This window comes from Crinia signifera, chromosome 4 (assembly GCF_055691185.1).
Source record: "Crinia signifera chromosome 4, ASM5569118v1, whole genome shotgun sequence".
Lineage (NCBI taxonomy): Eukaryota > Metazoa > Chordata > Amphibia > Anura > Myobatrachidae > Crinia > Crinia signifera.
In genome coordinates, this window is record NC_139220.1 from 24,295,047 (window position 1) to 24,321,425 (window position 26,379).

Sequence of the window (26,379 nt, forward strand, 5' to 3'; positions counted from 1 at the left end):
TCATATCGGGCATACGCGATACAGTCATCTAGCAGATCATCTCGGGCATACGCGACACAGTTATCTAGCAGATCATCTCGGGCATACGCGACACAGTTATCTAGCAGATCATCTTGGGCATACGCGACACAGTTATCTAGCAGATCATCTCGGGCATACGCGACACAGTTATCTAGCAGATCATCTCTGGCATACGCGACACAGTTATCTAGCAGATCATCTCTGGCATACGCGATACAGTTATCTAGCAGATCATCTCGGGCATACGCGACACAGTTATCTAGCAGATCATCTCTGGCATACGCGACACAGTCATCTAGCAAATCATCTCGGGCATACGCGACACAGTCATCTAGCAGATCATCTCGGGCATACACGACACAGTCATCTAGCAGATCATCTCGGGCATACGCGACACAGTCATCTAGCAGATCATCTTGGGCATACGCGACACAGTCCTCTAGCAGATCATCTCGGGCATACGTGATACAATTATCTAGCAGATCATCTCGGGCATACGCGATAGTTATCTAGCAGATCATCTCGGGCATACACGACAGTTATCTAGCAGATCATCTTGGGCATACGCGATACAGTTATCTAGCAGATCATCTCGGGCATACACGACACAGTTATCTAGCAGATCATCTCGGGCATACACGACACAGTTATCTAGCAGATCATCTCGGGCATATGCAAAACAGTTATCTAGCAGACCATCTCAGGCATACGCAACACCGTTATCTAGCAGATCATCTCGGGCATACGCGATACAGTTATCTAGCAGATCATCTCGGGCATACACGACACAGTTATCTAGCAGATCATTTTGGGCATACGCGACACAGTTATCAGGCTGGTTGGAATGAAAATCTGGTAATGGATTAACACAGATAACAAGTATTTTAGAGGTTATCAAACGTGGTCCTTAGGACCCCACACTGTTCAAGTTTCCCAGGTCACCTGGCAGATGCACAGGTGCACTCATTACTTATTGACACATTTTAAAAGAATTACAGGTGGAGCTAATTATTTCACTTGTGATTCTGTGAGGAGACCTGCAATCATGCAATGTGTGGGGGTCCTTAAGACTGAGGTTGAGAACCACTGGTCCAGTTAGATGCCGAAATATAGTCTACAGATCGACAGAAATGAAAGTTAGACGCAAGGGTTAGATCGATGGGAACGTGGTCGACAGTTACTAAGTCGACACAAGTTTTTCATTTTTTGAGGGGGTGTTTATGTCGACATAGGTCAACATGGATAGTAGATAAGTATTGCTGTGCTGCTGTGTTACATGTATAAAGAGCATTATTGTGCTGTGTAATGTGTATAAGGAGCACCACGGTGTTGTGTACCCTATATAAGGAACACTCCCGTGTGGTGTAATGTGACAAAGGGGCACTACTGGGCAGTGTAACATGTATAAGGGGCACTGCTGTGTTACATGTATAAAGGGAACTACTGTGCTGTGTAACATGCATAAGGGGCACCACTGTGTGGTGTACCCTGTATAAGGGGCACCACTGTGTTGTGTAGCCTGTTAGAAGGAGCACTCCTGTGTGGTGTAATGTAATCAATTTGAATTGATGGTACTATTGGCCAAACCACTTCTTCGCCACATGCCTTCCCTATTTCAAATATGTCCCACACTGTGCCATGGGCAATCAGATCCGTAGATACCCCCCTGCCACACAAAGCCAACTTTGTATAACAACATGATCTGGTCCTAGCCTTTGCCTGACCCACCCTCAGCCTGCAGTACAGCGCGCTGCCACCAGGTGTCCCGGGGAGAAGGGATAGTAGTAACTGCAGCAAAGCAGGAGTTTAATTGCGATCACGTGGTCTGATGACTGCAGATAACTGAAGGGGATCTAGCAGCAGCTACCTATAAACTCGCCGTCGTAGCCCCGCCCCCAGTTCGAGTGAGCTGACGGTGACCGCGTCCACCTATCTGCGCGCAGCACACGTTCCTGTGACCCTGCTGCCCGTCTCGAGAATGACAGCAGTCGAAAGCACTGGTGATCGGCGTCCCACTTCCTGCGGATGAAAAGCGTAATTATTTCAATGCCGCGGTCTTCAACAAAATGGCCGCCGCAGTTTGGCAACACCATTTCCCAATAGTCTGACATCCCGCGGATGTGCGTCGCCTGGGTTACCCAGAAGTGATCGGTGACCTGCCAGCAGCAGCAGCCTGAGCCTCTGTGGGTCTGGGAGCAGGAGAGGAGGAAGCCGGTGGTAATGTGTGAGCAGCTGTGCTAGTATGGAGCTGTCTCTGCGTGCTGTGATCCTGTGCGGGGTCTGCGCCCTGTCCCTGGTTCTGGGGGACACAGGTGAGAGCAGATCACCCCTAATTCCCCCCCATTTGTCCATTCAGTGTTCAGTGACCACCAGACATACCACTCTGCCTGCTGCAGTGTGTGTGTATATATATATATATATATATATATACACACATACATACTACACACACTCGTATGTTTCCTATGCCTGCAACTAATATGCCCTTAGCTAAAATGCAATGTGATGACATAAATGCATTTTTGCCCCCCCTCCCCCAGGAATCGAAAATGGAGCCTTGCACCCAGAAGATGACAGCCACAGAGCCATGCCAGAGAGCGCAGATGCCGTCCCCTTAGCGACAGACCACGAAGATGTCCGAGAGAGTGTTCAGTACAAGACTGCTGAGATAGCAGATGCAATGCAAACTGCGGAGATACAAACTGACCCTCCCTACCTCCTCTACATGCTGCCACAGGCGATGAAGGACAAGCTTGTCAAGGAAGGGCGCATCTCTTCATGTGATGCAGGAAATGATGGTAACCAGGGTGTAGCAACAACGCAAAATAAGGATGCAGGTGCGTCAGAGGCAGAACAGCCAAAGACGGAGGAGACAAACGCTACCGATAGCGGCAAGCCTCTGAAAGTCAACTGCGAGGGACGCAATATCACCGGGATGCAGAATTTCACTCTGCAAGTCCTCAATGTGTCTCAGGTATGACATGTCTCCAGCTTCTTCACAAGTTGCTTGTACAGATGCAGTGCCTCTCAGCCAGCACCGGGGCTTGCCAGAATGCCCCTGCTGGTGATCGCCGGCGGAGAGGCGCTCCGTCTGACTGGGACGCACAAGCTCTTCTCACGCACGCCCCAGTTTTCAGGCAGTGGGGAAATGAACCTTGCCCGTCTCCGCTTATGTGAGGCGGACAGGAGGCGCTGCGGGCACCGACAGGGGAGCACGGTGGTGGTGGGCTCCGCCAGAAGGGGACGTGCATGCGTCTCGTGCGTGCGCACAACCTTCCAGGGGGCCCGACCCCCTGCTGAATGACAGCGGCTACATCTGTATAAGGTACATGTGCCCTATAGAGCAGGGGTGGGGAACCTTTTGGGGTCCAAGGGCCGTTTGAATTGAGGCATAATGTCTTGGGGGGCCATTTAAAAAAAAAAAAAAAAAGGTACTTGTTTCCCAGCACGGCCACAATCGCGGGCATCGTGTACCTTTAAGTTAAGGTACACGATGCCCGCGATGGACCCGATTTCCTTTGAAATCAGGTCCATTTTGCCGGCAAAGGGAAAATCGCGGGCATCGCGTCAGTCGCGACCATTAACATCGGCCCCGACGCGATGCCCGCGATTTTGCCATAGGCTTCAATGTTAAAATATTTTTTAACATTGAAATCGGGAGCATCGCGTCGGTCTTGTGCCACCGAGCCCGAAGCGTGGCGAGCGGACGCGTATACCTGTGAAGTTATACGCGTCCCCTCGCGGGGCTCGCCACGCTTCGGGCACGGTGGCTCGCTGCGCTCGCCACACTTTGTGTTCTCAACTCCACGCCGACGTGGATAGTAGGGGAATGAAAAGGTCGGAGGACGCGCACCGCCGCCCCTCGCGGGCTCGCTGCGCTCGCCACGCTTCGGGTTGGCGTCAATCGTGGGGTGGGGTTTACGGTGTAAAATTGGGGGAATATTTTGCATTGAATCAAATGTAAAATAGGGTCCTAGGGACCCTATTCACATTTGATTCAATAAAAAAATCGGTGTGACCGTGCTAGGAAACAAGTACCAAACAAAAAACGTACAAATTGTCCTGCGGCAGCAGTCCCACACTCCGGTGGCTGCGGCAGTTTGAGTCGCCGGTCTGTGTGGTCCGGCGGCTGTGCAGGGAGTCTGATACAGGGGAAATCTCGCGAGAGGTCAGTAGCTCTCGCGAGATTTCCCCTGCACTTGACTCACTGCACAGCCGTCGGGTGGGAGGGCCACAAAGACCGGCTCCGGGGGCTGTATACGGCCCGCGGGCCGGAGGTTCCCGACCGCTGCTATAGAGCTACATGAGACAACTCTAGATTTAGGGCCAAATGAATCAAGCTTATAAAAGTGATCAAATGGAGCCAATCAGCTACTACCTGTCTTTTTTTAAAACCTAGCCTGTAACATGGCAGGTAGGAGCTGATTGGCTGGCTTTTTATCACTCTCCATTTTATCACTTTTTGAAGCTTGCCCTAACAGTGTTACAAGAGAAGCACATCCCTGCTCTGTGCTACAGCTGTTTTAGATCAGGACATACTGACCCTAACAGGACAGTTTTTAAGAATTTCCATGCTTGAGCGCAGGTGATTTAATTATTAACTGGGTGATTTGATTTAACTATGGCTAGGCTTAACCCGGATTGTTAAACTACCTTTAGCATAAGTTATTTAATTACTATCTCAGTAATTTGATTTAACCATGTGTGCCCAACCACGGATATCCGTAAAACCTGTACTGTTAAGTTTCTTTTGTTATTTAAAATTTAGCGATAGTTCCTGCTTCATTTTAGCCAATACTTGTATATTGATCTTTATTTTGCAGGACCTCATGGAGCTGCTAAACCCAAACAGCAGTGAATGCACCATGGTTTTGTTCTTCACCCCTTGGTGTCGCTTCTCAGCTTCTCTTGCACCTCATTTTAATGCCTTGCCAAGAGCGTTCCCAACTCTGAATTTTTTGGCACTTGATGCCTCCCAGCATAGCAGGTATACCTATCTATGATCTAAAGAGCGCTTAAGTAATGTCTTCACATTGGCAGATTGCATGAACCCCTCCCACCAGTGTCAGTGATGTCACTTACATCTCAAGCTGTGTACACATGGGGGCGATAGGGGCTGAATTGCTGGCGACCATATTGCCAGTGATGGGAGTGTGCCCCGGCAATAAATCGCTGGGTGCGCGCTCCCGTTTTCAGCCCCATTCTAATCCAAGCTCCTGCGACCAACTGATTACCTCTGCGGCAACGCCGGCAGAGGTACCCCTTCATCAGCGACCATCTCTGGTCGCTGATGTAAAGGAGAAACTGAGCAATATATCTCCCTCGTGTGTACGGGGCTTTACTCATTACACTCTGGTCAGGAGTTTCTGTTGTCACCAGGAGGCAATCACCTAATAACCATGAAGGGCTTCACAAATGGGTACTACAATCCAGAGGTCCCTAGCGTAAACCTCAAACCCCCAAGCTTATTGTCCAGCCACTGGGTTTGCAATTGGGGGTCCATACACTCCAAGTCCAAGTGCCCATACACTTGTCCGTTTTGGGACGATTTGGTCTTATCCAGACAGATCCGGCCAAGAAATTGGCCCAAATCGGATGTGTTTGACACCTTGGGTCGGACCCTACAGATTGAACCTGCTGCATCTTTAATCTGTCAGATCGGACCCATTAGCGGCACATCGGGGGGGGGGGCTTTTTAGCACGATGACCCAGTCAAGCTAACTCGCGTTGATTTAGTCCAGATCAGTCCAACAGTCTCCGAATGCATACCGGGCAAACAAACTACAGACGACAAATCTGTAAGATGGAAAGGTCAATGTCCCAGGTACATTAAAGCACAGTTCTTTGTTGTGATGTTTTGGTTAGACTGTTACAGTATAATGTTACTGTATAATGGGTGCAGTGTTAGCAGTGCACACGGACTCCCAGAATGCCCAGGCTGCACTCTTTTTTAGGTCCAGTGACGGCAGCAAATCACTGGAAAAATGGCTGCCCTGCCATTTATCCTGAGATCTGCACATGTGCAGTGTGGGCTGAGCGTTCTAGTGATCGGACTCCACAATGCTGTGCTGTGGAAATCGCCGGACAATTGCTCATGCACAGTAGGGTATGAGCCCTCTAGAGCTCAGACCCTACTGAGCATCGCTACTCCCGGCAGAGAGGAGTGGGGCCGTATGGCGGAGGAGGCTGCACACCGGGCCTCCTTCTCTCTTAAAACGCCCCTGCGCTGTTACGTATGTATATTTTATAACCTAGTTACTGTTGCTTGTTACTTGTTTCGTAGTCTCTCCACCCGATTTGGTACAGTGGCTGTTCCCAACATCCTCCTGTTTCAAGGTGCTAAGCCCATGGCCAGATTTAATCACACGGAACGAACCTTGGAGGCTCTGAAGTCCTTTATATTCAACCAATCAGGTACAGAATGAGAGTAGATGGCTCCGAGCTGGTCTTATTCATTTACTGATGCTCCATTAAGCAATTTTTTTTTTTTATTATAAAGATACATGTAACACGTTACATACATCTATCTGTGATGGGACTGCAATAATATGTATTCTTATAATTTAATTGCTGAATTAAAGGATTGGTTATAAAATACCGACAGTCATGATCCAGGCGGTTGGAAAAACGGCAATGAGGGCTTCTGGGTACCTTTTAAAAAAAAAAAAAAAAATTTTATTGTGTCCCTTGACCATAACCCACCCTAACTGTCATGTCAGCCGATAACCTAACCTCCCGCATCCCTGCAGTCTAGACTAGGGGCCAGGTCCGACTGTCTGGCTGTCAATCACAGATGTCGGAACTGATTGACAGCAGGGCGGTGCATCAGTGAAACAGGCCGTGGGGAGAACACTGTACGTAATACCAGAATGTTGGGAAATGTTCTCTTATCATCTCCACTTCACTTCCAGGAATTGAAGCCGAGCCAGATATTGTGTTGTCGGAAGCGGATCACGAAGGACCATTGCCCTGCAGTCCTCAGGCTGGCATCGATTGGCTGCTGGCTTTCTCCATACTCTATGTGACCATCTTCATCATGTATGCCACCCTGCAGACTGAGAGCATTCGCTGGCTGATACCAGGGCAAGAGCATGAACATCAGGAATAGCCAGGCGCAGAGAGGGCCGAGTTCTGGTTGGTGGGTCTCGGCTGCCCGTCCTTAATGAACCAATGGGACTTGCAGCTGCCAGGAGCCGCCTCCATAGGAACATTTATTAAATTATTTGTCAGTGGAACTGTCCTTTTCCTGAAAGAGGAAGCTGGTATACATACGTTACCGGTGGTTATCTCTTATGGAGATATTGTTCTGTAAATACCACATAAAACAATAAGGTGGGGACTTTTCTCTCTGTGTTCAGAATGTTCTTTAAAGAGGTTTGAAACAATAGAACTTCAGACAATGATCATGGTTTAAATGGCCTTCGCTTGTATCTGTGCCACTTGTCAGGAAGGCTGGTCTGTGCCTGGAGGTATACAGTGCACTGAATTAGGCAGTTGGTGGTACACTGGTGGTGCTTCTGATTGGACGGTTGCATCTTTGTCATAATTGTTCATTTCTTGAGTGTCTAATCCCCCTTTCCAGTGTATTGACACGGATATCCAGTAATGTCAACATGATTATGTCACCACCAGTATGTCGATGGTACAGTTCTGAATTACAGTCTGGGTAAAATCTTTAGACAAAGATATGCCAACATTCCGGTGTTGACATGGTACATTTTAACAGATTTACCATGCTAAGCTTTTTGAATTTAGGTCAATCAGCAAAATGCCAATCTCCATGTTGATATTCTGGCTGTTTACATTTACAACTGGCATTTTAGTGTTTGATATTCCAAATGTCGACTTTTCCTACTCCACACAATTGGCTATCCCACAAACACACACACACGCACACACATATGTATTCCAATACTCCCAAATGCCACCCAGACACCACCTCCGCACATGCTCACATGACCCCGTTTGGCATATCTAGCTGCACGTGTGTATTACTATGAAGGTGTAGTGTTCATCAGAATCTCCTCCAGTCCACCAGAGAGGGATCTTCTGGTCCCTCTCCTGTAGGTCTGCCCCATTGGAGGTTATAGGTTAAAGCTCTCCTATGGTAGTGTCAGCCCCAACATGAAAGATCCAATCTCTCTTCTTGTTTAATGCTGTTCTCATAGAAAACTGGGGCAGCCGGAAACAAGACTCATCACCAGCATGGTACATGCTATTGGTTCATAACTGTCATTTTCTGAGCCTAGTCTGCAACTTGCCAGTTAGAAGCATACCTCCCAACATGACCCTCTCCAGGAGGGACACATTGCTCTGTTTCTGGACTTCTCTGTTAATGTATGATTGCTATTACCTGTGTGGAAACACCTTTCTTACCCATTTACTTGTTTAAAACAGTTGACAGCAATCATACATTTAGAGGGAAGTCCAGAAACAGAGCATTGTGTCCCTCCTGGAGCGGGTCATGTTGGGAGGTATGTAGAAGCTAATTGGCTGCTGCATTATCATTATACCAGGCTTAACCCCATCCCGACATATGACGTACATTTACGTCATATGTCGGTTGCGGGGGAATCAAGCCAGCTCACGGAGTGAGCTGGCTTGAAAGAGAGCAGGTAATGGCTGTATATTACAGCCAGGTACCTGCTCTCACGGCCACGAGCGTCGAGTTCGCCGATCGTGGCCGTTTAACCCTTTAAGCACCGCGGGCAAAGCGCCCGCAGTGCTTAAATAGCTGATCGGAGGGGGGGCGCCCCCCTCCGGCGCCGATCGGGGCCCCCCGCGGCGAGATCGGAGGGTGCCGATCGGTTGCCATGGTAGCCAGGGGTCTAATGTAGACCCCTGTGCTGGCCGTGTCAGCATTCCTATTACATCCTGCTTGAGGCAGGATGTAATAGAAAGTGCTGAAAATCACTATGTTCAGCCTTAGAGCTCTATGGCTGAACCTAGTACAGGCGATCGCTCCCCCTAGTGGTCAAGTACACTAGGGGGCCTTGTAGTAAAAGTAAAAAAAAATAAAAAAATAAGTTTAAAAATAAAAAAAAAATAAAAAAATATTAAAAGTTCAAATCACCCCCCTTTCCCCATTTCACAAATAAAAATAAATAAAAAATAAAAAAAATAAACATATTTGGTATCGCCGCGTTCCTAAAAGTCCGATCTATTAAAATATAACATTAGTTATCCCGCACGGTTAAAGGCGTAAACGGAAAATAATTCCCAACGCCAAAACTACGTTTTTTGGTCGCATCGCCTACCCAAAAAAAAATAACTAAAAGAGATCAGAAAGTCGCCCATATTCCATAATGGTATTAATTAAAAAGTACACTTCAGCCCGCAAAAAATGAGCCCTCACCCAGGTCCGTAGGTGGAAAAATAAAAAAGCTATAAGCCGCAGAACATGGCGACGCAACGCAAATTAGAAAAACCGTAAAAGTTGTGATTTTTTTTTTTAGTGGTAAAACATAACGAAAACTATATAAGTTTGGTATCACCAGAATCGTAACGACCCATAGAATAAAGATAACCCATCATTTTAAACGAACTATGAACTCCAAAAAACCGTAACCAGCGCAAAATTGTGGAATGGCGCTTTTTTTTTTTTTTTACCCCACATTGAATTATTTCCTGATTCCCCAGAATATTATACGGTATAGTAAATGGTACCATTAAAAAGTACAACTTGTCCCGCAAAAAAAAAGCCCTCATGTGTCTATATAGCCGGAAAATTAAAAAAGTTACGCTTATTTGAACGCAAGGAGGAAAAAAAAAAAAATAACAAAAAAGGCCTCGTCGGGAAGGGGTTAATATATGTGCCTGAAAGTCCCAACCAATCAGCTGCTGTCATTTGCTGATTGGTTAATTCCTTTTCTCCAAGCTTTGATACATTTCCCTCTACGTGTGAGAGGATAACGTGTTTAGTGGTCATTGTGTGTTCATATTATGCTCTTGTATTTCCCATTATGGGGCCTTCAGCATCACCCTAGCATTAATTCTTGGTGTGATCTCCTTCCCTAATTATTTAGCTTGTAAGTCGCATACCCTAGGCCAGGGGCGTCCAAACTGTGGCCCTCCAGCTGTTGTGCAACTACACATCCCAGCATGCCTTGCCATAGTTTTAGCATTCCCTAATAGCAAAACTGTGGCAAGGCATGATGGGACTTGTAGTTTCACAACAGCTGGAGGGCCATAGTTTGGACATGCCTGTCCTAGGCTATTAGCATCCTGAGAGTACCTTCTTTGGTACTCTTTACTTAGAAGGGCGCCCATCTCGGGCATCTCGGGGATTGAATGCACTAAAAAATCGGGTGCGATCAACCGACGAGATGCCCGAGATTTCCCATAGGGAACAATGTTAAATGTCTCAATTGACCCGATTTTCCTGTTCAATGCCTCAATTGACCCAATTTTTCCATAGGAAACAATGTTAAATGGGCCACAGAGGCCAAATAGGCACCCTGAAGTGAATAATGGCCACCCGAATTGTTAACGCCACCCCACGATCAACGTCAACCCGAAGCGTGGCGAGCGCAGCGAGCCCGCGAGGGGCGGCGGTACGCGTCCTACGACCTTTTCATACCCCCACTATCCACGTCGGCGTGGAGTTGAGAATAGAAAGTGTGGCGAGCGCAGCGAGCCACCGAGCCCGAAGCGTGGCGAGCGCAGCGAGCCACCGAGCCCGAAGCGTGGCGAGCGCAGCGAGCCCCGCGAGGGGACGCGGATACCTTCACAGGTATCCACGTCCCCTCGCGGGCTTCACAGCTGTCCGCGTACCCTCGCGGGGCTCGCTGCGCTCGCCACGCTTCGGGCTCGGTGGCTCGCTGCGCTCGCCACACTTTCTATTCTCAACTCCACGCCGACGTGGATAGTGGGGGTATGAAAAGGTCGTAGGACGCGTACCGCCGCCCCTCGCGGGCTCGCTGCGCTCGCCACGCATCGGGTTGACGTTGATCGTGGGGTGGCGTTAACAATTCGGGTGGCCATTATACACTTCAGGGTGCCTATTTGGCCTCTGTGGCCCATTTAACATTGTTTCCTATGGAAAAATCGGGTCAATTGAGGCATTGAACAGGAAAATTGGGTCAATTGAGACATTTAACATTGTTCCCTATGGGAAATCTCGGGCATCTCGTCGATTGATCTCACCCGATTTTTTAGTGCATTCAATCCCCGAGATGCCCGAGATTTTTTACTAACGATGCCCACGATCAAAATCGTGGGCGCCCTTCTAAGTAAAGAGTACCCCTTCTTTTGCCATGGTGGATTGAGGTTTAGGGATTTAGTAATACTGGCGGCCAACAAAGTTTCTGCTTCCCAGTGTTTGAGCCTGGAATTTAAAAGGACAATGCTTTCATTTGTAAAATGCCCTGCGTATTCCTATTAAAATCATTGGCCTATTAAATTTTGGGCTTTCTCAGGCAGACGTGGCTTTTGCAAGCCACCGTTTAGTAAATAAGCCCCTGGAATGTTCTAAATATTTTGAGAGCATCTTTAAAATCCTCTTCATATTTTTTCTCTGATCATATAATGATAAAATGACTTCTAGAATCTTAAGTCCCCCATACTTCGGATAATTTCCCCTGAGCTCCCCCGGCAGCTGCCCGGTAGAGCTCACGACGATTTGGCACTTGATGTGCCATTTTTTACATGGCATAAATCGCATGTGATTTATCCCATGTAAAATTCCCGGGGAGCTGCGGGGGCAGGAGAACAAAAACATACCTGGGCAGTGTGGAATCTGGGGTCCGGGCTGCGTGAAGCGCCATGGGGCTATGGGTGCAATGGCAGAGTGGCCAGTCCGCAGTGTCCAGGAATCGCTGAGTGTGCGGTCACTGCAGAAGAATTTGAAAATTCAAAAGATAGGTCGGCCGCTGATTGGCTCTCTCTCAGCCAATCAGTGGCTGGCCTATCTTTTGAATTTTCATAATCAGCCATATGAAAGCTCGTTCTGTAAGGGCAGATAGGAGAACACAGAGTTCTCCCTGAACTTCAGTAAGATCATTAAGGGAGGTACTTGTGTTGAGATCCATAACACTTGGCTCTGGCTAAAATAAGGTAATCCCCCCCTGTTTCATACCTGAATCCTGAAAAAGTAACCCAGACATAATGAAATCCCGCCCTGTGCAAGTCTGTGAATGGTTTGCCAAAAATCTCTCTGATCGGCAGACATCTGTAAAATTAATACGCAGCTCGCTCCCCTCCGAATGACTTAACCCAGTGTGTGCAGTCTGTGCGTAACCCTGAGCCTTCTCACTGTGCCATAGATACAGGCTGATCGAGGCCGGAGCTTATGTCACAGACCCTCCCTGAAAACACTTGGGCGCGTCTGCGTTTGTCCTGACACTCCCAGAAAACGGCCAAGTCCCAATCACAAGCACCTATCAATCAACTTACAAATAGTCATTGCTGAATTGTATCGCTGTTTTGGCCTAGAGCAGGCACGTCCAAACTATGGCCCTCCAGCTGTTGTGAAACTACAAGTCCCAGCATACCTTGCCACAGTTTTGCTGTTAGGGAATGCTAAATCAATGGCAAGGCATGCTGGGGTGTGTAGTTTCGCAACAGCTGGAGGGCCATAGTTTGAGCATGCGTCCAGAGAGATCCCAGCCTCCCTTCTCCTCCTGTAACAGTGTCACATGACCGGCACAATGATATTACAGAGCCTATGAGCAGGTGTTTCATTTTCTGGGTATAGCAATGGGCGGAGCCATACAGCTCCTCCTACATCAGCAGTGACATCATAGTCATCACACTATACACCGCCAACAGGCTTGGTGGAAACATTGGGCCTGATTCAGACGCCTAATCGCAGCCTAGTAAACATGTAAACCCTACCAAACACCCCCACCCGCAGCGAGAATCCCCCCGGTAGCATGCCAGCGGATGTGTACGCTAACACATCCCCTCGCATGAGTCTGCAAGGAGGAGAAAGCATTCGATGGTCGCAAACCATCAAATGATTTTTTCAGTCTGAAAAGTAAGTCAATACTTTCAGATGGCCGCTGATCTCAGAATTTGGGGCAGGTGATGATGTCATGTGTTATCAGCCACCCGCCCCAAACAGGCATCGCCACACCTTCATTAGCAGTGGAACACCCAGCGTTTATATGGGGACGTCTTCCGCCCCCTTCCCTCCACTTATTGAGTGAAAGGCTCGGCAAGTGTGCTTGATTTTAGATAACGTGGCGAGCGTAGTGAGCCACCGAGCCCGCAGCGTGGGCGAGCGAAGCGAGCCTCGCAAAGGGACTCAGGCGCACGGTGCCATGCTGGTGCCGTGAAACGACACAAGTACCCTGAAGCTTTATATAGAAAGTGAGAGAAATACATTTAATTAAAATATTAAAGAAATAACAACATTAACCCCAGTGAGGTGTTGAGGCTTCTCCAGGACAGTTAAAAGAAAAAAAACACCACAAATCGAGCTCCTGATATAAGGGGTGAATTTATGAAGCTTGGAGAAGTGTTATCTATCCCCATAAAGAACGTTATGAGCAAGGTGATAATGGTTCAGCCAATCAGCTACAATATGTAAATTGACAGGTAAGAGCTAATTGGCTGAACCATTATCACCTTGCTCATAACGTTCTTTATGGGGATAGATAACACTTCTCCAAGCTTCATAAATTCACCCCTAAATCTCTGGGGTCCTGCGGAAGTCAGTTGACCTGATCTGCACAACATCTGGATGTGATCACAAGAGGATCTCAGGAAGAAGGCAATCGGTGCTCAGATGCCTTATGTATGGATAGGCGTGTTCACCAGATCCTACTGTAGTGATGCTCATATAGGGCCTTATTTTGGTTCATTCTTTCTGACAAAATCCTTCTTAGATGGGCAAAACCATGTGCACTGCAGGTGGGGCAGATGTAACATGTGCAGAGAGAATTAGATTTGGGTGGGGTTTTACTTCAAAGTGAGATCTATATTGCAGTGTAAAAATAAAGCAGTCAGTATTTTCCCTGCACAGAAACAAAATTACTCACCCAAATCTAATTCTCTCTGCACATGTTACATCTGCCCCCCCTGCAGTGCACATGGTTTTGTCCATCTAAGAAGGATTTTGTCAGAAAGAATAAACCAAAATAAGGCCCATAGTGAGGCTGCACTCAGGAGGGGTCACAAAGATTACCAAAATCATATGAGTCTGTGGATGACAATGGCCACATTGCATCGAAACGGTTTAGCTATGATGAGATGCACTTCATGAATTGCGCTATGAATTGTTGCCGCATCCACCGTACTTGCCGACTTTGCTCGATGCGACTTCTTTCTGTTCCCTAACCTAAAAATGTGGCTCGCGGGAAAAATAAAAAAATAAAATTCATAGCGCAATCATGCAATTTGGCTGCAACAATTCTGGAGGAGGGAGCTGGTGCATTGTCGTGGTGGAAGAAAAAGTAACCCAAAATAAACCGCCTGAAGAGCTGCTAAAATAAAATGTAAAAAAAATCTGCATAATAATTGAAAAATGCCCTTTACACATTATGCCACAAACTGTGATGCCCCTGACACATTATGCCACATACCGCAATGCCCCAGACACAATAGCCGCACACTGCAATGTCCAACATGCCGCATGCATACATCCCAACACTGGAGGCAGAAGAGAAGGGACATCTGTGCGTGCCAAAGGCAAGTGCCTGAAATTAGAGGACATGACCTACTATCACGGTACTCCTGTGAGGCCACGTCCCCCATTTTTCCCCACTATGGGGGCATGGCCAGTGCTATGCCCCCAGCCTCTCTGAATAGACGCTGTGCCATATATACACATAGTGCCAGTTACACAATGCCCCCAATACCCGCAGTAATGCCATAAACATATCCCCCCAGTAGTGCCAGATAAACAATGCCCGCCTGATTGTGGTGCCATTCTAAATAAATACACTGGGTGTAGCCACATGCCACATGGGGTGCGGCCAATGAAAATGGGGGGGTGATACACATATGCCCTCTATAGTGCAGTGCCAAATATACATATACCCCAATAGTGCCAGATATACATATGCCCCAATAGTGCCAGATATACATAAATGCCCCCAATAGTGCCAAATATGCATATGTCCCCAATAGTGCCAGATAAACATATATGCCCCCAATAGTGCAGTGCCAAATATACATATGTCCCAATAGTGCCAGATATACATATGCCTGCAATAGTGCCAGATATACATATATGCCCCCAATAGTGCCAGATATACATATGTCCCCAATAGTGCCAGATATACATATGTCCCCAATAGTGCCAGATATACATATGCCCCCAATAGTGCCAGATATACATACATGCCCCCCAATAGTGCCAGATAAACATATGTCCCCAATAGTGCCAGATACACATGTGCTCCCACGGTGCCAGGTATGCCCCACGGTGCCAGGTATGCCCCCACAGTACCAGGTATGCCCCCACAGTGCCAGATACACATATGTCCCCAATAGTGCCAGATATACATGTGCCCCCACAGTGCCAGATACACATATGTCCCCAATAGTGCCAGATATACATGTATACATGTGCTCCCTTGGTACCAGATACACATATGCCCCCAATTTCCCAGCAGCAGCACAACTCACCGTTGTTGCTCCTACTGCTGCCAGGGAGAGGTGTGTCCGGTGTCGTGTTCCTCCTCTCCCCCCCCCCCCCCCTGCTGGTTGCCTGTCTCCTCCTCTGCCGCCACTTCCTTTCTGAGGGCAGGAGAGCACAGCACTCTCCTCCCCCTCACTTCTCTGTGACTGGGCCGTCAGCCAGTTAAAACTCGCGGGCTGGCTTCTGATTGGCTGCTGGCCCACAGTGAGGGAATGGAGAGATGCGCGATGCGCTCTCATCCCCTCAGAAGGGAAGTGGTGGCGGCGGGCAATGGAGGGACGGGCGGGCGGCTAGTGATTGAGCCACTCGGATAGCTACCAGTAACTCGCGAGTGACGGGTTGGCGACCACTGGTATAGTACAACACGTATCCGAACACTGGAGAAAATTATGTGATAGCTTTAGGTGCAATTTAAGCCAAACCCCGACAGCGACTTCTACCTGCAGAACTGTGGGAGGGATTGTTTTAATAGGGTGTAAATTATTAGTTAGACCGTCAATAGGTCAACCCCCAAAGGGTGGACATGCAATTAGTTGACGGGGTCAAAAGTTCAACAGGGTCAATAGGTTGACATAAAAATTGCTTGAATGCATCTGTCGGGCGCCATCTAGTGGTCTCCAATGTGCAAAACACTTTGATTCCCCCTTTAAAGGTGAGAAGCTGCATTAGCCTTCTATTATATAGGATGGCTGGTCTCCCGGTTACAGCATCAGCCACAGTGATCTAAATTTATTGAGGGTGACTTATCTATACTTACTGGGCACTTATTCCGTATGGAGAGAGAGGGAGGGGAGGGAGCACTTCCTGCCCATGGTTACAGTGTATCTGTCAGCAACAGCAGCTCCGCCCCCCTCCCCGGCAGCAGCACATGACATGATACATACAGTCAGTGTGTGTGTATGACTGATTGAGGGATCACAGCCAGGTTTTGTGCACAGACTAGACCGGGGTGGGGATCACAGAGTCAGGGAAGTGGGTCAGCCATGCTCCGCTTCCTGTGTATGAGACTCCCAGCCAGGCTCACACCCCCTGCATGCAGCCAGGACCTGCTCAGAGCAGCCTTCACCAGCATGGTGAGTACACACACACACTATACAGCTCTCCTCATGCCATACACAGGAGGGGGGTCATCCTGATCCCTACCCCTGCTCACAGCAGCCTTCACCAGCATGGTGAGTACACACTATACAGCTCTCCTCACTGCCATACACAGGAGGGGGGTCATCCTGATCCCTACCCCTGCTCAGAGCAGCCTTCACCAGCATGGTGAGTACACACACACTATACAACTCTCATCACTGCCATACACTGGAGGGGGGTCATACTGATCCCTGCTCCCTACCCCTGCTCAGAGCAGCCTTCACTAGCATGGTGAGTACACACTATACAGCTCTCCTCACTGCCATACACAGGAGGGGGGTCATACTGATCCCTACACCTGCACCCACCTCTGCCATACACACAGGAGTGGGATTCTGATCCCTACACCTGCTCCCACTACTGCCATACACACTCACAGCACTGGGGTCCTTATGCTTGCTCCAATCACTTGCATACAGACGCAGGAAGTGGGTCATGCTGATCCCTACACCTGATCTACCACTGCAACATGACCAAGTTGTAATAAAGGCTGCAATGTTTCACCAAGCACCCGGCACCTGCTCTTCATCAATGTTATTACAGCATCTATGCATCTGGCACTACTGGGGGCATGATATGTGACTGGCACTACTGGGGGCATGATATGCATCTGGCACTACTGGGGGCATGATATGTGACTGGCACTACTGGGGGCATGATATGCATCTGGCACTACTGGGGGCATGATATGTGACTGGCACTACTGGGGGCATGATATGTGACCGGCACTACTGGGGGCATGATATGTGACCGGCACTACTCGAGACATGATATGTGACTGGCACTACTGGGGACATGATATGTGACTGGCACTACTGGGGACATGATATGTGACTGGCACTACTGGGGACATGATATGTGACTGGCACTACTGGGGGCATGATATGTGACTGGCACTACTGGGGGCATGATATGTGACTGGCACTACTGGGGGCATGGGTACTTCTTTACTTTCACGGCGCCAGCATGGCGCCGTGCTACTTCCGGCTTCTACGCTCGCCACAAACTATGTAAAATAAAGGAACTTAACGCCATGCCAACATGGATAGTTCATACCTCCACTATCCATGTTGGCATGGAGTTGATTTTAAATAGCGTAGCGAGCCACCGAGCCCGCAGCGTGGGCGAGCGAAGCGAGCCCCGCAAGGGGACTCAGACGCACGGCGCCATGCTGGCGCCGTGAAAGTAAAGAAGTACCGGGGCATGATATGTGACTGGCACTACTGGGGACATGATATGTGACTGGAACTACTGGGGACATGATATGTAACTGGCACAAAATATGTGCAAGAAAATGATTGGCATGCAAATTCAGTACCTTATATAGTGTACAAACTTTGTTTCAGGTTTTGAAACCTTGTTTCATGCACAAATAAAATATAATTGTGTGTAGTTCATCTGTTTGATGTATTTAAACAACAAAAAAATACCTAATTGAAATATAAAAATATTCCGAAATATGGAATAATCCGTTATCCAAAATTCTTCTGGTCCTGAGCATTTTGGATAAAGGATGTTCAACCTGTAGTAGGTGTGTGTGTGTGTGTATGTGTATATACTGTATATATATGTATGTATATATGTATGTGTATATATATATATATATATATATATATACACTTCAAAGTGCTTAATAAAAAGCGAGGGCACTCACCATAGCAGCAAAAGTCAGTAAATTTTAATAGTCACACATGGTAGTCGACGTTTCGACCCGCATGGGGCCTTTATCAAGACACACAAAGTAGATCCAAAGGTACACCAGAGAAGGCAAAGTAACACTCACACATAATACCAAGCTCACCTATATACACCCCCAGCCAAATTACCTAGCACAGCTGTGCAAGGCAGCCAATGATTGGTCAGCATTGCTGACACGCATAATAGGTACACAAAGTAACATGGAAATAGCGTGAACCACGTAGTTGAAGCACTTGTAAAACGGAAGACACAATAGAGCATGCAAGCAGGGATAAATAAAGTAATAAACACTTAGCTGGACAAGCAAAAACACGCTATCTAGCGTGATGTAGTCAAACCCGGAAGTCCGGGTGGTGACACGCACCCGATACCGGAAGTGCGTCAAGTGCTATTGTTACATCGATGATGTTTTTATTCTTTGGTCTGGCACTGAAATTGAATTTTGTCTGATGGTTGAGCATTTGAACGGCTTGGATGAGCCTGTTAAATTCACTCACAATATTAAATATGATGCCATTGAATTTCTAGATGTAAAAGTGTACAAGGAGGGATCCTTACTTGCCTCTACACTTTTTAAAAAAGAAACAGATCGGAATACGTTTCTACACCCCACCAGTCAGCATCCGGCATCGCTGAAAGAAAGCCTACCAATATCGCAATTCTTGCGTGTTTTAAGAATCAACTCTAGCACCGAGAATGCTAAGCGACAGATTGAAGATATGCGGGGGCGTTTCTTGGATCGAGGGTACTCACCAAAAGTGATTGCACGCTGCCTTTCGAAAGCCTATAAAAAATTTCACACACCACAGCAGCACAAGCCTAATAAGGCCACAAATCGAATGGTCCATGTAAGCACATATGACCACACTTCTGGCCTGACTAAATCCATCTACAAAAATCTTTGGCCTATAATAGGCACTGACCCAGCATTAAAATTGGACACCAGGACCTTACCGATGAGTGCATATCGACGTGGTCCTAACATTCGTCAAATGCTGATGCGTCCAACGATGCACCCATCACCAAAAGCCACAACTTGGCTAATTGGGGGTAAAAATGGATGCTTCAGGTGTGCAACCTGCATTACCTGCCGATCAATGATTGTCGGCTCGACATTTCCCCACCTGCATAGTGGTGAGAAAATTAAAATAAGGAAGAAGCTTTTGTGCACGATGGACTTTGTCATCTACATTCTTGTGTGTCCGTGTGGTTTATACTACACCGGCCTGACGTCCAGATGCTTTCGTGAACGCATGGCCAACCACCGTACTTCAATCAGGGCTGCCTATGCCGCAGGCAGTTCTGATAAACCGGTGGCCAGACACTTTTTGCAAATGGGACATCAGATCTCATCATTACGCTGTATGTTGATTAATCATGTCCCTAAGGACCCTAGAGGTGGCAATCGTGAGCTGAAACTTAAAAAACTTGAGGCAAGATGGATCTCACGCTTGAACACTATCGACCCCAAGGGTCTGAATGAATATAACCACCTTAACATCTTCCTTCAATGAAACAAGGATAATACCTTGTTTCTCATTCTGGACTGTCCTCATACCATCGGACTGATACAGCCCTGCTGACATCCGCATTAATATTTTTTCTATTTTTCAAAAATTTTCTATAGCCACTGGTTAAATGTGTGACACAGGATTTTTGCTATACTGTGCCACCAGTTGAGTTGTCTCTATACATGTTTAATGTTTGTTTGTTCTTTATATGTATTTTATCTTAATGTGCTTCACTGTATACAGCCCCCTGCCACAGTGCTACACACAGCTCGTTTTACAATTTTGTCTTTACATCTCATTACTTGCGCTTGCGTTCCAGTGTGCTTAGGCACTGGAACGCAACGCGCACTTCCGGGATTGCGTGTGTGCTATTATCCCGTCTTCCGGGTTTAGCCTCTGCAAGTTCCGACTCATGTTGAGCCACGGCACTCTATGCGTTCCACTCGCAAAGCGATGTGGAACGCATGACGCACTTCCGGTATCGGGTGCGTGTCACCACCCGGACTTCCGGGTTTGACTACATCACGCTAGATAGCGTGTTTTTGCTTGTCCAGCTAAGTGTTTATTACTTTATTTATCCCTGCTTGCATGCTCTATTGTGTCTTCCGTTTTACAAGTGCTTCAACTACGTGGTTCACGCTATTTCCATGTTACTTTGTGTACCTATTATGCGTGTCAGCAATGCTGACCAATCATTGGCTGCCTTGCACAGCTGTGCTAGGTAATTTGGCTGGGGGTGTATATAGGTGAGCTTGGCATTATGTGTGAGTGTTACTTTGCCTTCTCTGGTGTACCTTTGGATCTACTTTGTGTGTCTTGACAAAGGCCCCATGCGGGTCGAAACGTCGACTACCATGTGTGACTATTAAAATTTACTGACTTTTGCTGCTATGGTGAGTGCCCTCGCTTTTTATTAAGCACTTTGAAGTATAACTGGCTATCCGGACTGGATGACCTTTGCTGTGCACCCCGTCTATGGTCCTGACATTTGGATGTGAGTGCGGAGCCTCCTGGATATATATATATATATATATATATATATATATATATATATATTCTGTCCTTGGCATCTATGCATGCAGGACAACAGAGGACATCACTAGCAAGAGTCATGCTGCGGAAGACCCCTGCATTGGCATGTGTGTGGAACTGGGCAGCGCAACTTGGTCCCATCGTGAACCAGGTTGCTGGGTGCACATATCGTCATGTGTACCCAGCATTGGATGGTTAAAAACTGTTCGCTTTTTGGATCACCTGAGATGTAGTTTATTCTGTGTGTGTTCAGTTTTTTTTTTTTTTTTTTTTTTTTACAAAAACTGACATTCTTTGTAATGTGGCACCATCTAGTGGCCATATGTGATAACACGCTTTCTCCATCTCAAGAATAGATTCCTAACTTTTTTTATTATTTATTACGTTATTTATATAGTGCACACATATTCCGCAGCGCTTTACAGAGAATATTACCACATGTACACTCACACACATTCATTCTAGGGTTAATTTGTTGGGAGCCAATTAACCTACCAGTATATTTTTGGATTGTGGGAGGAAAGCACCCGGAGGAAACTCACGCAAGCACGGGGAGAATATACAAACTCCGCACAGTTAGGGCCATGGTGAGAATCAAACCCATGACCTTAGTGCTGTGAGGCAGTAATGCTCACCCTCCCCCCTTAGTATAATCTCTGACTTGTAAGTGGATTTTCCTCATTCGGAATCCCGGCAGCAAGCAACCTTCAGGTGCAAGATTAATCACGCTCTGCTAAAAAAGTTTAGCATTTATATTCCTAATAATAAACACTTTCGCTGTTTGATTTTAATTGAAAGAAAAAAATAAGCCTTGAATGCAGCAAATATAATTTTCCCTATGAATAAAAACAGAACAAAAAGCTGTTTATTAAACATGCCCACAAAATCGTTTCAAATCTGCACGACCGATGCAGAAAGCACCAAAGAGCGCCAAGCTAGTTCTGACAGTTCTTACCATATATAACAACCACACTTGGTTGCATCTGTTTACAGTTATACAGAACACTTGTCACTGTACACAGGGGGAGATGTATCCCGTAGCAACCAACTGCTTGATGCATCTACAGTGCCCCTTTCCTCTCTATTCTGTCTTTCCAGTTGCTTGTAGGGACGAATGTCCGATTCCAGCTTATCTGTGTGCATACACGCAACTTAAATACACGCACACACATATTTGACTTGTAAGCCCGCAAATGGTTCGAAAGCTAGTCTGCTACCTTGTGATTGCCTCTGTGTATGTGTGAGAGAGAAAGATGTAGTTTCACTTGCTGCCAACAGATGGCAGTGTTTCTGAGACACACTAGACATATAATTTTGATATAGATCGATGAAACTTATGTTGTACATGTTTAATCACTGTTAGAAACCCTTACATTCATATAGAAATAACATCAGGCTTGCAGACTCATTGTGCCAGGGCTGCTCTCTCTACTTCCTCCTGATCCAGGACACCTTCTGGTAACGGTAACTGTGTACGTCCCACTTTTCCGTGATCATTAGATTTCTACAGGAGATCTAAGCCTTAGGGGCAGTGTTCCCTCTAAGCTGTGCGCGCGCACACAACTCGACGAGCATGCGCACAGACATTACAACAGAGCGCACAATGCAGCAGTGGTCCCTTTATGCAGTTGCGGACTCAATTAATGTGAGTTTCACCCATTAACTACATTGTGTGCTGTGTTTTGAATGTTTAAATGTTTAATATCATTTTGAAGTAAAGTTAACACAAATGCTGAACGTAATTTTCCAGTTATATATAAGTGGCGCACAAAAATTTAAATTTCCTTCAAAAGTTGCACAGCCAAAATCTTTTGGCGCACACAACCTTCGTAAAATTAGAGGGAACATTGCTTAGGGGGGGCATTTATCAAAACACGGAGATAGATCCAATCCACTACTAGCTCTCATTGTACACGCTGTGCTTAAAAAATGGAAGGAACGGATTGGTTATTGCTTTATTTCTCACCACTTTATCCATACTTTGATAAATAAGGACTTGTTCAGAAGTTACCGGCCTGGTGAGGTTTTCAATCGTAGCATCTATTTCCGCCGGCGGAACTAGTGGTACCGCATCGAAGGCAGTTTCCGACAAAACAAATCCGACTTTAAAACAGTTCGAATCTGTTTTGTCGTAAACGGACGCAGAATGTCACATTCTTTGTATAGCACAATTCTATGTTGTGTATAGTTACGGTAAATATAGGGTTGTCTTGAATGCTGCTCATATTTTCCTCGTGCCTAATTAGTTCTGAGAGCGTCCATATTTCTGACACGCAGCAATGGAATTCTAATGGCCAGCTGCGGAACGCGATTCCACTGTACCAATTAGTGAAGTATTCCTTAGCGCTCAGAATCACAGCTATTGTGAGTTCCTAGAAATTGAAAAATTATGTTAATCTGTTATTTGTCCTTTGAAGGCAATTGTGCTGTTATATTTTATGGGCTTTCTACTGAGCCCCCGGGCTCAATGTTCGCCAACATCTGCTCTCCTTTTGGCGTTTTAGATGTATTTAGAGTGTGTTAGTTTTCTTGTTCTCTGTAGCCGGTCGTATTTATTAGGATAATGCAGCGTTCAGGCATCTGGCCACTTCCGAGGGTCTTGTATGCGCAGTGTTCTATGCTAATGTAGACGTGTATTGTGTGCTCGTTCCTCCTCTCCCATGAGACATACATGATAAGGCTGCTGTGTAAACAGGGCTAAGAACGTGCGTCACCAGCTGCTGCCATATTACCGTTCCGATCATCCGGCGCATGCCGGGATTATGGCAGATTTGGTTTCTCCGCAGCTCAGTGGTTGCAGTTATTGGTATATTTTAGTGTTCGTTGGTGAGTGTAGTGTATCAATGTAATATATGTAACGTGTGGGTGTGTTTTTTTGGTAATTAAAAAAAAAAAGATATGCAACTTTGCTGGCTTGCTGTGGTGACACACTGATCTTTGTAGCTGTCTTGAAAACGGCCCTCCGGGGTTGAAACGTTGACCATGCCTGTCTACTATCTTTGAATAAATAAGCATTGTACCTACTGTGGTGGTGAGTGCCCTCTCTGGCCTAAAAACCAGACTATTTGCTATATATATCTATCTATCTATCTATATCTACATCTCTATCTCTCTATGGGCCTTATTCTGGTCGGTGCGGCCGGATCCGATTATGCGGCCAGGACCGTGCGTGCGAAACCCCGCCTTCCATACGGATCGCCAACTCCGTCCGTACACGGTAAGAAGCTGGCCGAACGGACCGCACGTGTATTTTTCACGTAATACGCCTCCTCCATCTAAGGGAACCTCCCCCATCATTCGATGGTCGCAGACCATCGAATGCAGGACCGAGTGCTCCCCCAGCTCCCGCAACCTCAGACCACACGGACATTTTTCCGTGCAAAAGCAGGGATCTGGGGGGGGACAGCTGACATCCGGCGATGTCATATGTCCTCCCCCTACACGTGCGTCACGGCCGCATTACCATACGTACGCCCAGCGTTTGCATGGGAACGCCCATGAAACGCGGGGCGTATGCATATGGTAATGAGCACAAATAGCCCTTCACGCCCCTCTCCACCCCCTGTTCGGAGTGTTCACATATCTTGCGGGATTTGGCCGTACGCCCCGCTCGTACATGCGCAGAGACGCCTCTGCACATGCGCAGACACAAAACATCGGCAGCCCGAACGCACGCGGATATATCCGCACCGACCAGAATAAGGGCCTATATCTCATCTTTTTGAGGTGTAGTACCACCAGTGGCCACAAGAGGCCACTCTACAGACCAAATTACTGTTAAACAGAAAGTGAAGGCAAAATGATCTGTTTCAAACTTTCTGGATATGGAGACTTGGCAGGCTTCTAACTAGTAGTAGTAATATGACATCAGACTCACTTTAAGACTATTATTTATTTGTTTACAAATAATCAGCATTTTCTGCCATATTTGCCTAGACTTTTTGAAGCTGTGGGAGACTCTGGATTTTTGTGTTAGCCCCCCCCCCCCCCCCCCCCCCCCCTCCTCTCCGGTCAAAAGAAGGCAACAAGAATGTTTTACGCAGTACTATATATTGATGGGGATCGTGATACAAACACATGATCTATTCTAGTAATTACCAAGTCCTTACGGAATAGTCCAATAGTCCATCCAATGTTCCTTGAGGCGCACAAAGTTAATTCATCTTAAATGTTTTATATTTGATATCCCTTTTAAAACCTACTGTACTTGCCTACTTTTCAAAACTAGTTTTAGGGAGGATATAGTTGGTAGTTGAATGCTCCGTTAAGGGGGGGTGTCATGTGCTTCATGCTCCACCCAATGGGTGTGTCTACTTGTAATTGGTTTTTGCAAGATATTACTATATAACATTAGTAGAAATATGTTTAGGGAAATTTTGACCTTGTGTGAATTTCTACTTTTTAACGATCATCTTTTATAAAAAAAAAAAAAAGTATTGTATTGTTCTTCTTGTGTGTTTAACTACAGATTACTAATAAAACATTCCACAGCACACACACACACACACACACACACACACACACACACACACACACACACACACACACACACACACACACACACACACACACACACACACTAGCAGCTGGGATAAGAAGACACATCACGGGGGTCAGGCAAGCTGTATTCTCTTCTGCCAGGGGTCTAACAAGGGTCTCCTTGGTGGGGTTCTGGCTGCAGTGAAAAATCCAAAGTATCAGGAGATTTGATTTTTAATGCCAGGGTAGCAGGAGATAAGAGATGCTGGAGCATGGTCCTGGAGGGTAGACAAATATGATTTTAAATACACATGTACAGTGGCACAGCTGATGTAGGGGTTTGTGCATAATCGCGTAGACGCAGACCCACACCATCCCACACCATCGGCCCATGAATTACACTATACAGGTACTTACATACCTACCATGGTATTCTAAAATTGTTGAACCTCACTCTACGCAACACATGCCTTAGGCCATAGGTTCCCAAACTCGGTCCTCAAGACACCCAATGGCCCATGTTTTAAGGATATCTATGGATGAGGACAGATGGTTAAATCAAATTGATTAAGGTACAAATTAAGTCACCTGTTCCCAATATTGGTTCTTCTTCAAACCTGGGGCCAGATTCACTAAGCTTCAAAAGTGATAAAATGAAGAGTGATAAATAATACCCCTTTTACACCGCCGAAAAATCCGGGTCAGCGGCGGGTCAGACCCGGATCTTCGGCCGTGTAAATCCCTAACGCCGTGTCCCTTTACACGGGACTTCTACCCAGGTCCTGACCTGGGTAGAACACGGCTAGGACCTGGGTAGAGGGCGGTGTAAATGGGAACGCCGGGTCGGATGACCCGGCTCCCATTTACATGAATGGGGAACTTCCAACCTGCGGACCGCAGCGTCCGCAGGTT

At 46.8% G+C, this 26,379-nt stretch overlaps 2 protein-coding genes across 3 annotated transcripts in view; both read left to right on the top strand.

Moving 5' to 3' along the window:
- The first annotated feature begins 1,909 nt into the window (after positions 1 to 1,909).
- Positions 1,910 to 7,365, top strand: TXNDC15 (thioredoxin domain containing 15). The gene is made up of 5 exons (XM_083181429.1): positions 1,910 to 2,333; positions 2,562 to 2,995; positions 4,845 to 5,008; positions 6,305 to 6,435; positions 6,933 to 7,365. Exons 1-5 carry the CDS (start codon positions 2,264 to 2,266, stop codon positions 7,127 to 7,129), a joined length of 996 nt encoding a protein of 331 aa, XP_083037555.1. The 5' UTR covers positions 1,910 to 2,263; the 3' UTR covers positions 7,130 to 7,365.
- A 9,057-nt stretch (positions 7,366 to 16,422) lies between these two features.
- The window catches only part of PCBD2 (pterin-4 alpha-carbinolamine dehydratase 2), an 87,451-nt gene continuing 77,494 nt past the window's right edge, over positions 16,423 to 26,379 (top strand). The window contains exon 1 of one of the 2 annotated variants that reach the window (XM_083181430.1): positions 16,423 to 16,680. In XM_083181430.1, the coding sequence (XP_083037556.1) occupies positions 16,591 to 16,680 (90 nt within the window). In that variant the 5' untranslated portion in view covers positions 16,423 to 16,590. Of the gene's footprint in view, positions 16,681 to 16,850; positions 16,874 to 26,379 lie in introns of those variants that run through there. The other variant, XM_083181431.1, reaches the window with a different exon arrangement.

What these genes read in the sequence shown, in the direction of transcription:
- TXNDC15 (XM_083181429.1), top strand. Translation starts at nt 2,264, where the DNA reads ATGGAGCTGTCTCTGCGTGCTGTGATCCTGTGCGGGGTCTGCGCCCTG. An exon ending in CCTGGTTCTGGGGGACACAG is followed by an intron (nt 2,334 to 2,561) that starts GTGAGAGCAGAT and finishes CCCCTCCCCCAG; the next exon opens with GAATCGAAAATGGAGCCTTG. An exon ending in CTTTATATTCAACCAATCAG is followed by an intron (nt 6,436 to 6,932) that starts GTACAGAATGAG and finishes CTTCACTTCCAG; the next exon opens with GAATTGAAGCCGAGCCAGAT.